Source organism: Oncorhynchus clarkii, chromosome 30, assembly GCF_045791955.1.
Source record: "Oncorhynchus clarkii lewisi isolate Uvic-CL-2024 chromosome 30, UVic_Ocla_1.0, whole genome shotgun sequence".
Taxonomy (NCBI): Eukaryota; Metazoa; Chordata; class Actinopteri; order Salmoniformes; family Salmonidae; genus Oncorhynchus; species Oncorhynchus clarkii.
Window position 1 is genome coordinate 9,457,083 of NC_092176.1, and position 16,460 is coordinate 9,473,542.

General features: G+C 39.2%; 1 protein-coding gene across 5 annotated transcripts in view; it reads left to right on the top strand.

Moving 5' to 3' along the window:
• Positions 1 to 15,610, top strand: part of LOC139389280 (alpha/beta hydrolase domain-containing protein 17B-like) — a 27,198-nt gene extending 11,588 nt beyond the window's left edge. For all 5 annotated transcript variants that reach the window (XM_071135864.1, XM_071135863.1, XM_071135865.1 and 2 more), the window contains exons 3-4: positions 13,271 to 13,450; positions 13,742 to 15,610. In XM_071135864.1, coding sequence (XP_070991965.1) covers positions 13,271 to 13,450; positions 13,742 to 13,967 — 406 coding nt within the window. In that variant the 3' untranslated portion in view covers positions 13,968 to 15,610. The remainder of the gene's footprint in view (positions 1 to 13,270; positions 13,451 to 13,741) is intronic.
• The last annotated feature ends 850 nt before the right edge of the window (positions 15,611 to 16,460 follow it).

Below are 16,460 nucleotides of genomic sequence, written 5' to 3' on the forward strand. Positions count from 1 at the left end.
CGTGTCAGCATGCATGCGCCTGGCCAGCCACAGGAGTCCCTAGAGCGCGATGGGACAAGGACATCCCTGCCGGCCTAACCCGGATGATGCTGGGCCAATTGTGCGCCGCCCAGTGGATCTTTCCGGGTCACGTCCGGCTGCGACAGAGCCTGGACTCGAACCAGGATCTCTAGTGGCACAGCTAACACTGCAATGCCTTAGAACACTGTGCCACTCGATAGGCCCGTCAGTAATCTTTACATGGCAGGAGAGTAACTATTCATGGCAGGAGAGTAGCAATTCTGAGCCCTGCACAATCAAATCAATTGCTGTTCGTACTCCCTCTAGTAGTTTTTCTTAATTATTTAATCAAACGGTGTGCTTAAAGCATCAGACATTCTCAATATATGGAAAAATACAAGTTTTATTTAAATGTAGACCAATCGATTGGTCGAAAGAGCAGATAACTCTCTTGGTCGACTAAGATCTTATTTAGTCGGGGACAGCCCTAGTGTGTGTGTGTGTGCTGTATGTTTCTTTGTTTTGGTGTAGGGTGAGGTCGTCTTTATTTTTTTATTATTTTTTTTTACCTGAGTAGTCGGGTGACTCAGTCATGAGTCAGAAGGTGTGTCCCATCGTCAGCAGACCGCTTTGCCGGTGTGTACACACACTCTTTATTGTTGCATATTGTCCTAGGGTATAGGGCGTACAGCCAGTATCCGTGTTAAGGCATTGAGGCCCCACACCTGGGTGTGTCGGTAACACCATCTGCTCTCTTCACCACCCAGAGAGAGGGAGACTATAGGGACGAGGAAAGTAGGCTGAGATCCGGACTGGGATGGACAGAGGACAACCTGTTTAACGAACCATGTCCTAGATAAGACCACTTTATCGAAATTGCTTTCATAAGAAGGGTGTGATTGCGTTGTGTACGCAAGTAAGAAGTTCAGTGTGTAGTATACACTGTTTGTGCAATTGTTGCCACCCGTTTGTGAGATTCTGGAACTGAAAGGGTTTTGTTTTCTCAGTGTGAGCCTGCTGTGGTTGGGAGGGCTGTCCACTCCTATAGAATAGTGCTGTATAATTTTCTTTTCACTTGGACTTGGAGGTGTTCCAGCAGTCAATCCTCCTAAGTCTAATATTGACTGGTAGCCTAGCAACAGATCTCCAGTGAGGTTTCAGACAGAATTTTATAGGATCTCTACTGAGACCCAATGCAACCCCGGCAACAGCCTGTGCCCCAGGAAGTGAAAACGACAAACTTCCTAATCAATCATATTATTGATTGGAGACAAAATGAAGGTCTCTTCTCTAGCATTGAACACACACACACACACAACACAGGGAAACCCACACAGTAAATGGTTTTATTAACTCGTGGTTCGTAAAGTCATTTGGTATGGGGCGACAATGCCCTGCACACAATGGCAGTAGTGTCCTCCGTCTGAGGGTAACCACTCAATCTTCAGTTCCGATTGACATGACTGGGAGCCAGTGGCGGCTGCTGAGGAGAGGACGGCTCATAATGGAGTCAATGGAATGGTATCAAACATTCCATTGACACCATTTAAGACATTATTATGATCCATCCTCTCAGCAGCCTCCACTGCTGGGAGCAGTCGGGTATGTAGCATCAGGTCCTCTTAAGTGGAAAAATAGTACAGAACACAAAGTACACAAGACCGAATTTGCTTATAGCCTGACTGCTTCCTCCTTGAGCTCTCCTGTCAGTTCTGTTCTTCCCTTCTTTCTTCCCTTACATTTGCTCGCTCGCTTAGCCTACTTCCTCTCTCTTTCTCTAGTTTTCGATCTCTCTCAATATTCTATTCAAAGGGGCTTTATTGGCATGGGAACCACGTTTGCATTGCCAAAGCAAGTGAAATCAACATAAGTGAGAACACTCAAAGCAACATCAACAAATAACTTAAGTTAATATTGCACTACTTAGTTTCAAAAAGAGAAATACATTTCAAGTGTTATAATATTCACTATGTACAGTGTTTTAGCAATGTTCAAATAGTTCTAGTACCAGTATCTGTTTACTTACTCTCTGCTATTTGTTATTTACTATTTAGAATTATTGTGTTCCACTGGTTGCCCTTTTCTCATGGCAATGGGCCACAAATATTGCTGACGTGATTGCACAGTGTGGAATTTCGGGATAAGAGATGGGGATTTTATCAATGTTAGATTTGTTTTCACATTCTTTGTGGCTATGTGGGAAATATGTATCTCTAATGTGGTGACACATTTGGCAGGATGTTAGGAAGGGCAGATCAGTTTCCCCCTCATTTTGCGGGCACATAACCTGTCTTCTCTCGAACCAGGTGACTCTCTCAATAGCAAGGCTTTGCACAGTCTACATATTCAATAATTCTGGGTCAGTCACAGTGGTCAGGTATTCTGCCACTGTACTCTCTGTTTAGGTCCAGGTAGCATTCCAATTTGCAGTTTTTTTTGGGGGGTGGGATGGTTCTTTTCTAGTGTGTCAAATAATGATTTTGGTTTCTCATAATTTGGTTGTGTCTAATTGTGTTGCTGTCCTTTGGGCTCTGTGGGGTCTATTTGTATTTGTGAACAAAGTGCCTCAGAACCAGCTGGCTGAGGAGACTCCTCTCTAAGTTCATCCATCTCTCGCTGTAGGTGAGGACTCTGGTGGAATGTGGGCGTTGCTTCCTTTTAGGTGGATGTGGAATTTAACAGCTCTTCTGGATTTTGATAACTTCCAGATGGTCCTAATTCTGCTTACATTGTTTGGGGTTTTGTGTATATTTTTGCAGAAATCTGCATGCAAGTTCTCAATGTTTTTTTTTTTGTTATGGCTGTGACTTTAATTGAATAACGTGTTATGGATGAAGACGTTAATATGCAACAAGTCCTCTTAATGTTGACGGAATATGCACGCATGGAAGTACCTGGCCTGCTTCTCACAAATGTAGGGAAGTACCTAGCTAGGCTTCAGTCATTTTTCTATTATTATTTTTTTCCTTCACCTCACACATTAAGTCAATGAAGCCCTTTTATAAATGTTTTATACATCCATTCAAATCATAGTTCCTCACAGTATTTGAAAAATCTTTCCAACACACTCCCCCTCTAATCGCTGTCGCTGATAAATGGGCATATGGCCATTTTTCTATGGACGTGTGTTTGTTTCTATTTGAATCATTGTCAATTTCATCTTCATACAATAAGCATAGCTGTCCCCTTCATCATTTCCTTGTCAATTTCATTATCTTATAGGTTTTCTGAAGGTAGGCTAAGGTGTTTTTAATTTAGGAATAGTCACATGCAAACTTTACATTGCCAGGAATCCTAAACAAAAAAATCATATTCATTAATAATACAAGTTTTAATTGCCTTTTTTGTTTTAGTTAAAGTAGTGCCATAACTTTATAAATGAGTTTAAACAAGTTTTGAATTGGACCATTTGTGAATATGAAATTTACCTAGTATTAGCAGTTGATTTAAATATACTACATCTTTATCAGAATTTCTGCCAGAAAATAAATAGGACTATTTAATGGTTTATATTTTTTTTGTTACAAAATTCTACTATAAATACAGGAAAAACGCATGCAAAATTGTCTCTTTTTTTTTTATATACCTTTATTTAACCAGGCAAGTCAGTTAAGAACAAATTCTTATTTTCAATGACGGCCTGTTCAGGGGCAGAATGACAGATTTGTCCTTGTCAGCTCAGGGGTTTGAACTTGCAACCTTCCGGCTACTAGTCCAACGCTCTAACCACTAGGCTACTAGGCCCCATCTCCATTCCACAGAAATCAGTTATATTCAGCTTGAATCTTTCATGTTTCACCGGATAAATTCTGTTATTCTTAAATGAAACTTCCTTTACTTTGTTACTGATACAATGTGTTAGCAATTTTCCATGCTTTACCCCCTTTTGTATATCACCATAGATATTTGACCAAAATAATCTTGCTGAGGGAATTGTAGTATCTCAAACAATATTCCTAATCTGTTTATTAATACATTTTATCTTTGATGTTAATATTGCCAATGAATATATTTTCATGTAAATCTGTTACATCAACCACAGAGGAATTTAAGAGCTACAACCCCCCCCCCCATAAAAAACAATTGCATATTCTTTCGGGGTTATTGGAATTTTAAACTTATCAAGAAATTCCCCATTTGAGAGTCGATATCCATCCTCATTCAGTAACTGGCATCGTATATCTTTGTTGTTCCATATAAACTATCTGTGAGGGGGAAAATGTGTTTCTACGCTAACATCCAAGCTAAAATTGCCTGCTTATGGAATTTGGTTAACTTTTTACTGGGATTTTATCAACATCAAAATTACATTGAAGCAAAAATTCTAAACCACCAACAGTCAAATAAATACTTAGGGAAGATATTCCAAATACTGTTCTGGTTCAACATACTTCAGAATCCAATTTATTTTAAAAGTATTATTTAGAGTATTGACATCTAAGACCTCCTTGTTCTTAGGTATTAGGGAGAATATATTTTTGTAGATGGAGGCTTGTTCCTCCAAATAAAATTATAATCTTATCTAAGTCCTTTACAATTTTGGTGGGTAAAGCCAAGTGATAACAAGACATAAACCGATCTGGATAACCCTTCAGCTTTGGATAATAAAACCCAACCATAAAACAAAATATCTAATCAACCACAGGTTCAATTTCTTCGTTTTCTCAATAATGGGGTTAAAGTTCAATTCACTCCTCCTCCTTTGTTTTTCATTCTTGCACATTCCAAGATAAGTTACCTTATCTTTAATTGGAATACCATATACTTCCTGTGAAACACAATCCTTGAGTGGAAATAAGACTGACTTATTGATATTAATTTTCAAACCCTAAACCAAGGAAAAGTCTTCAATACAGGAAACTGCTTTAGAAACCTCAATTCTGTCTCTTAAAAATATGGTGGTATCATCAGCCAGTTGACAGTTTAAATTCATTGCCAAGTGCCTAAACACCTTAAATTCTCTTTCTTGATTTGAAGAGCCATAATTTGAGTAACCAATAAAAATGGAATAATTGGGCAGCCCTGCCTAATGCCACGGCCAATATCAAATCTTTGGGATGTCCCGTGAGCTAATTTTACAGAGCAAGTACAACCACTATATAAAGTTTGGACTGCTTTCAAAAAAAGGTCACCAAACCCCCCCCCCCCCCAAAACTTATTGCTTTGAACATAAACTCATGTTCTACAGTGTCAAAAGTTTTATAAAAATCAACAAATGTAAGAGAATGATCATCAAGGATGAGGTAATTATAGTCAGTCATATCTAAGATCAACCTGACGTTATTACTAATGTGTCGACCATGCATAAAACCAGATTGTTCTTCATAAATTATGAAGCAAGCCTTGTTTCAACCTCTTAGCAAATACAAGGGCAAATAATTTCCCATCATTGTTCAACGCTTAATGGGTCTCCAGTTGTCTATATAAAGAGTATCCTTATTAGGTTTGGGAATCAAAGTAATTACACCTTGCTTTAAGGAAGCCGGTAACTCTCCTTTTTCTATTGATTCTTGAAACATGGCAAGAATGAAAGGAGTCAATTTATCATTGAATGCTTTCTAAAACTCTCTTATTAAACCATTTCCAGGGGACTTATTAAGGCTTTTAAAAGTCTTATCTCAATTTCAGATAACTCATCACAAAAATCCCTGAAATCATTATTTATCTTAGCAATGTTTGCTACATTGTCTAAGAAAAGCCAACATATTGGATGTTGGCTGGGCTGATGTATACAGATACTGATAAAACTGGGCAACATGCTGAGATTTCTTTTGGATTTTCATTGGGAGTATTATTAATAATAAATGTACATATGGAAGTCTCTTCGCCTGCCTTTTTTTCTAAATTAAAGAAATATTTTGTATTTTTCTCTCCCTCTTTCATCCCTTTTCGTCTTGATCTTACAAACGCTCCCTGGGCCTTTTTCTCGTAGATACAGTCTAACTGCATTTGCAATGATAGCTCCAGTAATTCGTTAAGAGTTAGTTTAGTTTTTTTGTTGTATAATCCATTATTCCCTTTGTCATATTCCTTCTCTCTCTTGGCACGAGCAATTTCTTTCCCCATTGAAATAGCCAAAAGCCTTTCCAAATTTCATTAGCTCCCAGTAACTTCCAAACGTATTCATAACACAGGCACAATTCCAGTATTTATCAATAATTCCTGCTACTTCCTTCTTAAATACTTCATTCTCTAGTAAAGTCTCATTCAATTTCCTATGCATATTTATCTTTATTGAGATTCGCCTATGTGGTCTGTTAATAAAATCGATGGTTCAATTGAGACTGTATCAACCTTGTCAGCCATATCTGAAGACATCAGCCAGAAATCAATACAAGATGGTATAGCTTCATATTTGGTATGATCTTATCTGGGTTCTTATGTCTCCAAATATCTAGAACACCTACTATATTCCTTCTCATAAACAGAATTACAATCCTTAGGCCATCTATCTAGATGATCATGTAATATTGTGTTAAAATCTCCACCCCATATTACTTTGGCCAATGGAAATTTAGACATTTTACTTATTTTCCTCTCAATGTCTCTAAATTAAAATACAGTTACTTGACTTGTTATTGGAAGCATAAGTATTTACAACAATGAATTGAATGTGGTTGACATCTACCAATAGTATAATCCATCTCCCTGTATTATCTGCTTCATGACTCAATATATGACCCTTAAAGTTGCCTTTCAAAATAGCAACACCTGCTCACCGATTAGTAACAAATATCATTCCCCCATTGACACTTCCAAAACGCAGTATCTGTGGAACAGGCTTGAGTTTCTTGAATGAAATAAAAGTCGGCACTGACCATTACAATACAAAAATAAAGATTTCCTTTTCACAATATTACGTATTCCCCTGGCATTAATAGTAAATGTCCATTTCTGTTTTTTCTATCACAGTGACTATATGAAGAATGTTAAACTTGTATACGTTCACATGAATCTGGTTCTCACAAAAATAAAAGATCTTACTAGTTGCAAATAAAAAGTCCTTTGCACCACGCAAGTGGTTGACCAAAAAATATATATATATATATAACATTGTACCGTAGATTGGAAAAACGAATAGCCGTCAAGCTGACATTAAGTGTCAGTGACAATTTCCCTGCCATAAAAAATAATATAACTAACTTTTGGCTCACACAAACAATGCTCTTTCCTCAAGAAAAATAAAGTTTTATCAGATGCAAATATAATACTCAGTCCTGCACAACTCACTTGATCAATCCAGCAGTCAACAAGCTAGGCGTCAGCGTGAATTTTCCTTCCATTAACAATAGCCTTGGCGCCTGCAAAGTATGTACTTTTCCCTTCCTTGCTCTCTCAATCATTGGCCACAGATGATTCTGAGCTTATTTGTCAAATGCTGTCAGATCCTCCTTGAACCTCAGGTTGTTCTTCTTTAAATAGTCATTTTTCTTTGCACTTTTCCATGTCATATCCCTCGCTGTCCTGGAGATGAATCTCATGATCACTGGTTGTGGTGGCTGGTTGTTTTCCCCATCTCTCAGCCTACCCAGGCGGTGCACTAAATCCAGAGAACCTGCAACAACATTTTGCTCCTCCTCCGGGACTATTGCCCTGCAAATGTCCTTCACTCTTGCTTTGATGTTCTCATCAGATTTTTCTGCTATTCCATCTCTGACTATATCGATCATTCTCGTTTAACTTTGACTCCATTTCAGTGAGTTTCTTCTCCTGCTTTGCAACCTGAATGTTCAATGTTGAGTTCTGCTGCTTCAGAGTTTTTACTTCCTCAGCATTGAAATCAATTGTTTTCTTCAGGTTAATGATACTGTGTTCTTTTTCACTAAATCCATGATCTCATCTGCGCTCTTTGATTTTAGCCGTGAGGATGCGGACGATGTTGTCCTGTAGCTGTCTCATTGATGGTTCACTTCTCAGCTTCTTTGGAAGTTGCTCCTTGGTTGGAGTATTTGGGTATGAATCACATTCACCCCATTTTTTATTTTTATTTTTTTTATTTTTTACACTGCAAGCATATGATTGCGTTTCAACAATGCCTCTTCTCTCCTTGGATGTTTCAACATCATTATCTCAGCAACAGTTTGGCCATGTCCTGATTCCATGCTACTAGCTATGAAGACGTTAGCAGGCCAACTTAACTACACACGCGGAAACGTTTCGATAAACGTTTTGCTTGTTGGAAATCGTCAAATATATTTCAATGGTTTGATTAATTACAAAATTATTAATAATAGCTACATTGTATGGTTATCATTTTTGTGAAAAAATAAATTGCAGTTGCAATCTAAAACTATCAACTTTGTGAGAGAACCCTAAAATTGTTCCTCCGATAGAAATGTTACACCCTCTCATGTCGCCATCTCAAGCCCACCCCCAGAAAAGCAAATATTTCTGACACACTGTTGGCTTTGATGCATGCTTTTACGTGGGTTTGTGTGAGTAAACTGATTCTCTCTCTATATGTCCATCCAGAAGGTTTCCTAAAGTAGCCTGTTTGGACTCTTTAAGAATTGAACGCTCCTGACATGATTTTTTAAAGTCTTTATAAAAGGCCTATTTTCAGTAGCCTAGGCTACATTGTTTCTCTCATTACAGCGTACTCTTGCAAATATTTTGGCAAAAGTGGGACGAAACCCATCAGACTTAGTTTGAATGTTTTTATGTCAATAGGATCTGTATATTTAAAAAAATGCCAACTGACAAGGTAGGCATATCTTTATTTTGACTCTGTTAATTTTATCAATACAAAAATGTGACATATCCCCCTCCAACCTGACATTTCTTAATTTGTTGATTTTAATATTCATGTAATAACCTGAATAATAATGAAATGCCATGATAATAACGAAGTGTAATGGCTTGTTTCAAATGTTTTTTTTATTAAGAACCATATCCATGTTAACCCCCCCCCCCCCATTATTCTGGCCAATTACCTTAACCTTATATTCCAAGACTGCCACAGTCCTAGTGTTTGTCCCATTTTTTTTTTTTTTTGTGTGTGTGAATTCTTGTTTTGTGAGTGTGCCCGAGTTCCATAACAGATACATTTTTTTTGGGGGGGGGGCAGATCCTTTTTGGGATGTTGCGTTTTATGTTCCTTTTGATGACATAGGTAGAAGGCCTTTCTTGCCTTGTGGAAGTCACCTGTGGTGTTACAGTTTAGGCCGAGGTAGGTGTAGTTCGTGGGCTCTAGGGTAACGGTGTCTTGATATAATTTATTTTCCTTCTCTCTCGCTCTTCCCCCCAAATACAATTTGATAGCTTTCCCATTAAACTTCTATTCAGTATTTTGGGACAAATTAGACCCCTGTTTACACACATCACTCAATGCAGTAGTTCCATGTATAAATCAGTTCAGTTATATGAAAATCTGGAGTCCCTTTCTCATTCGAGGCCCATAAGTTGAATACAATGTGACAATCAAATGATAGCAAAGGTTATAAGTAATAGAATGGCAAGTCTCACCAGACTTGATACATAGCAGGGTTTATTGAAAAGAGACGCTTAAATACACAAACATGTTTCGGTTTAATACAATACGCCCCCAAAAAATAAGCTATAGATTGATCAATAATGGCTAAAGATGCAGAAAATACTTTTGACCATCTGGAATGGCCTTTTCTGTTCAAAACTTTCAACTGTCCAGCTGAAATAATCAATTTTGATAATAAAAATATTGTAGAAATGTCCTAAAGCACAAATAATACATTATCTGATGATGAAATTGATTTAGAAAGGGGAACAAGACGGGGAGGTCCACCCTCCTGTTTGCACCTGCAATTGAACCGCTTGCAGAAATAATTACATGACCCAAAATGGGTTTTGGTAAACATGAATATAAACTTATTTGCAGATCTTCTGATTTATACCTGACCAAGTATTGAAAGTTCAATGCACCCTTTGCTTAAAAATGCTCAAAAATAATAAAATACTCAAATCACAGGATATAAAATTAACATGGAAAAAAACCTCTATGGCAATAAGAAAAATAATTACTCCTTTTGAAGTGGACCACAAAAAAATATAAAAGACTTAGGATGCTTCAGTAACAAATTTATAATTTATGCAGATCTAGTTAAATGAAAGGATCTTCCCATAAATCTTATAAGCCTCTCTTAGAATGGCACATTTTCAGTAATGCCAATTACCCCACCGAAGGCGTTCTTTAAAAACGTGTACTCGGTCATAACAGGTATTTATAGAAATTCATTAGGAAGATGTAAAATGTTCCTTTAAAAAAATAAATAATCTGAGGGTGGTTTTTAACCTTCCAGACGTGGAATTTTCAACTTACTACCCAAGGCTTTTACTTGTGACATATCGTTAAATGCACTAAAGTGGAACAGTGGTACATATTGAAGATGCTCATGCTCATCCCCAGAATCTTTTTGTCTATTTTCAAAAGCTAAGAACATTAACAACTTCATAGTTAACAACACTATAACAATATATAGAACACAACCTGTTTCAAGAAGCTAGGCTTATGTCGCACATCACTACTTCACAGTACCTGGAGGAAACATGGCAGGAACGGGGAGACTAGTCAGGATCGAGGGAAAGATGAACGGAGCAAAGTACAGAGATCCTTGATGACAACCTGCTCCAGAGCGCTCAGGACCTCAGACTGGGGCAAAGGTTCACCTTCCAACAGGACAACGACTCTAAGCACACTGCCAAGACAACGCAAGATTGGTCTCGCAATGTCCTTGAGTGGCCCAGCCAGAGCCTGGACTTGAACCCGATCGAACATCTCTGGAGAGACCTGAAAATAGCTGTGCAGCGACGCTGCCCATCCAACCTGACAGAGCTTGAGAGGATCTGCCGAGAAGATTAGGAGAAACTCCACAAATACAGGTGTGCCAAGCTTGTAGTGTCACACCCAAGAAGACTCAAGGCTGTAATCACTGAATACTTGTGTAAATGTTTGGTTTGTCATTCAAATGAAATAAAATTGTATGTGTGTGGACCTTACTGTGAAATGGGGTATTGTGTATAGATTGAAAAGGGTACGGGACCATTTAGAATATGCTATAATATAACAATGTGAGACAAGTCAGGTCTGAATACTTTCTGAATGCACTGTATAATAGGCACCAAACGGATGAAAACCGACAAACCGGGAGGGACTACTTGGACGTGCCTCTTCAATGAACATAATTCTCTCCCTCTGTATTGGTGGTGTCACTGTAGTCAATCAATAACATGTATTTATAAAGCCCTTTTTACATCCGCTGCTGTCACAAAGTACTATACAGAAACGCAGCCTAAAACAGCAAGCAATGCAGATATAGAAGTACGGTGGTTAGGAAACTCCCTAGAAAGGCAGGAACCTAGGAAGAAACCTGGAGGAATCAGGCCGGCTGGAGATGCAGCGGGATCGCACAGTAGATTCCACGTACATGTGTAGTGACTGGGGCTGTCCCCGACAAAATAAATAATATTGATTGACAAAATAGTCTGCTATTTTGAGGTGAAAACATTACTTTGAGAAGCTCTACAGGTTATTAGTGGTGGTGCGTTATGCCAATCAGAAATACTATCAGATCCCCAAATGGGCAATTTTATATGCCTACATTTGCGCGTAGGCAAGGTAGCGGAGGGCTCCAAACAAAAGACAATGTCGACTAATTGGGGTCAGCCCTAGTAGTGACACTAGAAGTGGCGTAGAGTTCCACCCTAGACAATTCGAGGTGGGAGTGACGGAGCGAAAGGATCTATTGCATTTAGTTTGGATTGGTCTCGGCTCAGGGAATACATTGATGGGGTGTTAGAGCTTGCGTAACCATGGAGCATGCTCAGTGAGGTGAAGTGAGTTCATGCTGAAATTGGTCCTTTTTGGCCTGGCAGAATACACACGTTCATATCACCTGACCGACTGTTACAGCCCTGACTTTACTGTATATCAGATGTTTTAGATTAATTTCTAATCGACAGTGTGTTTTGACAACCTCTTGCTATTTTATGCTTTGGCCGGCCTTTTATAGCCTGGCAGTAAAACCAGTAACTAGATTAGATGTATCTGATATAGGCCTGGATTTAATCTTTAGCCTAATGTTTGAGGTACTGCTGCTCAAAACAGTTGCATGTAAAGAACAGGCTGAAGTTTTAAATTCCTCACACAGCTGAGTATTTTAGTTCTTTTATATAGGTTAATTCCTATGGGACCTTGTCAAATGGGGAAACTCCTACATAGTCCATTGGCTGGCTTTGACCTCCTGTGAGCCTCCGCCCCATCACGTGCCTGTGCTGTCACGCTCAAACCAGTTGGATGACCTACTCTGGGGTCAATGTTCACAGCCTGGCCTGGCTGGATTTCACTCGCTGGGAGCAGAGGATGTCTGAAGCGTCAATACAAAAGCTTTGTGTTCATCATGCACCAAATGGGAAAAGACTGGAATGGGAAGATACTCTTTTTCATTTCGATTGCAAAACATTTTCTGTTACATGGCCAAATGAACACACCCCATGCTCTGTTTTTGTGGAGCTTCTTTGACTAGCCTTTCTGAAGAGAAATGTTTTGAAAACATACTAGTTGCATGTTACTGATTTTTCATTTGAATAATCAGAAAATGAGGTTGTTCCATGATTACTTTTCTTATAGGGAAATGGTGGATTACATTTTGTAATTTAGTAGACACTCTTATCCAGAGTGACTTACAATTAGTTAATTCATCTTTAAGATGGCTAGGTGAGACAATACCACAATCGGATGAAGTACATTTTCCTTCAAAGTAGGCCTATTTCTTAGCACAGTCAGTGCTAGTAGGTAGAGACATTTGCTTTTTTGGGTGTTAAGGCACTCTTCATATATTGATTTAAAAAATAGAGGTGCTGTTGCTGGGTTAGGTAGAACTGATGTTTGTTCTCAGTCCTGCAGCGGTTTAGAGCCAGGATCGTCAGCTGACTGGCTGTGTTGGTCACATTCTCCATAATCAGCTATGGAATTCTGTCTCTCGCTTGTGCCATTTAGCAGACACTTTTATCCAAAGTGACGTATACAGCTCTGTACCTCCTTTTTATATCTCTGTATTTAATTTTTCTTTGGTCTTATTGACATGTCAATGGCCCCACACCTATCCTTGACTTCCACCTTCTCCTGACCAATTGACTTCTGACCTGAGTAGTGACTGAATCATGTCAATGTAGACTGACTACCTGTGACTACATTATCATCCTGATCTTGACCAGGCCTACATTATCATATATTAGATTATTTACCACCTTGATGCTGATAATGTTTAACCCGAGGGTGTTCTGTGTCTCCCCTCAGGTACGGAATTAGGCCAGAGAACGTGATCGTGTATGGTCAGAGTATCGGTACGGTCCCGTCCGTGGACCTGGCGGCACGCTACGAGAGCGCCGCGGTCGTACTGCATTCCCCCCTCACCTCTGGCATGAGAGTGGCCTTCCCAGACACCAAGAAAACCTACTGCTTTGATGCCTTTCCCAAGTGAGAGACACACACACACACACACAGAGATCATAAAAGCAGTCATGTTTGAGTCACTCTAGATTCAATAGCCCCATCTGGTGGTTCTTGGTTGCCACCAGGTTATGGATAATTACACTGTTGACAAGGCTAAAAGGGGAAGCTGCCTGCTGTTGAAATGACCACATTGGGTAAATTTAAATCCTGTTCATGTCATCTGTTTCAGCATTAGGGGAAATTATACTTGCCTAACTGTTCCCTTCCTCTTTTGTGTTTGTGTGCGTGCGTCTGTCCTCGCCTTGCCTCTCAAAGTATTGACAAGATCTCCAAGGTGACGTCTCCGGTGCTGGTTATCCACGGGACGGAAGACGAGGTGATCGACTTCTCCCACGGCCTGGCGCTGTACGAGCGCTGCCAGAGGCCCGTGGAGCCCCTGTGGGTGGAAGGTGCCGGCCACAATGACGTCGAGCTCTACGGACAGTACCTGGAGCGCTTGAAACAGTTTGTGGCCCACGAGCTCGTCAACTTGTCAACTTGACTTCGACCTTTAGTCACCCACCTGCTGCAACTGTGAACATTTTGAAATGCCCATCCTTTTATTTTTTGTATATTTTAGTTCATCATTTGAAACTGCGTGGTGATGAGAGACGGAGGGGATGATAGAAGGATATAATAACATGCCATTTAGCAGATGCTTTTATCCATAGCGACTTAGTCATGGGTGCATATATTTTACATACGGGTGGTCCAGGAATCCAACCCCACTATCCTAGCTGGAATGTGCCCTTTACCAACTGAGATACATTGGACACTTGAGTGTACTCAAGGGTTGTGTGTTTTGAGCACAGAAGAGCAGTTGGATTCTGTGTGCTTGTCACATTTTTTTGCTGCCTTTCAGGATGCGGTTCTGGTCCAATGTATGGACATCTGACACACACCTATGAGCATATCTAAGAGGTTTCTGTGGAGCAGCTATGATGGATGGAAGACTGGACCGCCACTCAACTAAGTCTGTATTGACTAAGGAGCCAAATCTACTACAATGTGGTCAACATGGATGTTTTGTTTATTTTTATATATATATATGTTTGCACCTATCATATGTTACGTACAACTGTACAAGATAAAACTCTGACATTTTAAAATGGCAGTGCCAGTGTTGCCAACTGTTCAGCATATTGAAGAAAAAAGCATGGGGTACGGCCAGCATCCTTAGAAACCTCTCAAATTGTATAATCTATACAAAGCTTTTTGTTTCATGTGTTCTTTCAGTAAAGCTGCTACGACTCAATTTTATATAGTAAAACGAATACAAAGCGCTATCATTTCAGAGGAATAGCATTCTAGATATTGATTTTGTATAAACTGCCTGCACACCTGGGGTAGTTCTTGTTACATAGTTTAAGACTCATGTCACTGATGCCATAAAGCGTTGAAAAACAGTGAAAGTCATTAATGCGTGATAGGAAATTGCTTTGAAAACAGCTTGGTTTTAAGGAGGACACAACTGGACTCTTGCGCACTTTTTGTTTAACCCTTATATCTGACAGAATACTTTTTTTTTTTGGGGGGGGGGGGGTTCTGAGATACCCTATTAATGCCGAATGAGGTAAAACGTTTACCAATCACGTACTTTATTGTATTAGTAAGACACTAAGTGGAAGCAGATTTTGTTATCAAGTGCTACTGCATGCCATGATAGGCTAGTGTTTTCTTAACCTTTTTAGCTGGCTAAATTCTGGCTAGCTCAAGGCCATGGATGCTACCCATAACCTCTAGTTTTGATTGGTACTGTCTGATGAACTGAAATGTTTGGATTGGTTGTTGATATTAGAGTAATCAAGAATGGTTAGGATTGGTTGTTGCCGTTCGATAATGTGTCGTTGAACTCTACTGGGGACTTTTCTGTACTTAAATGTAATGCTTTCATCTGTTTTCACTTTATAAATAGTTTGTACTTGGACAAGCCTCTAAATTGTAGTTGTAAATACTACTAACTTGAATATGATCCGGCATCCATCTGTGGTGAGCATTTCTAAATTATTCCTGATGACCATTGAAAAATCTGGTCACCCAGACGATGTGATTTCTGTTTGTTTTTGTTTCCAAGACGCTGCATTACTGAAGGAAATTATGTAACGTGATCTTGATTAGTGATTAATAAAAATGGATATAAACTAAGTATTTGAGGAATGACAACATCTTCGCTGAATGGGTTGTGTTTAATGTTGTAGACACTGAAAGCACTAGCTGACTAGACACTCACAAGATGGTATTAACCCTGACTTATCCCACATTTTGTTACAGCCTCAATTCGAAATTGATTTTTCTCGCCCATCTACACCCAGTACTCCATATTGACAAAGTGAAAACATGTTTTTAGACATTTTTGCAAATTGATTGAAATGCTGATCTCATTTAGTTAAGTACTGACACCCCTGAGTCAATACTTTGTAGTAGCACCTTTGCCTGCGATTACGGCTTTGAGTCGTCTTGGGTATGTCTGTATCAGATTTACACATCTGGATTTGGGGATTTTCTCCCGTTCTTCCCTGATTTAAAAAAAAAAAAAAAAAAAAAAGTTTTATTTTTTTTCCCCAAGCTCTTAAGTTTGTTCCCTACCACTCCCCATCAATCTTCAAGACTTTCCACAGATTTTCAATGGGTTTTAAGTCTGGGCTTTGGCTGGGCTGATCAAGAACTTTCACATGTTTGTTCTGAAGCCGTTCCAGCATTGCTTTGGCTCTGCTTGGGGTCATTGTCCTGTTTGAATCACCATGTGTCATGGTAGGGATGGTGTTAGATGGGGAATGAGCTGTGCCAGGTTTTCTCCAGATATAGCGCTTTGCATTCAGGCCAAAGAGTTGGATTTTTGTCTCACCCGATCATAGAATCTTTTGCGTTATGATCAGTCTTTCACGTTCCTTTTTGCAAACTCCAAGGGCCTCATTAATAAACCCTGTGTAAGTACAAAATATAATCAGCGCATGCACGTTTTTGGGTTTCAGGCAAAAGTTGGCATTCATAAAAA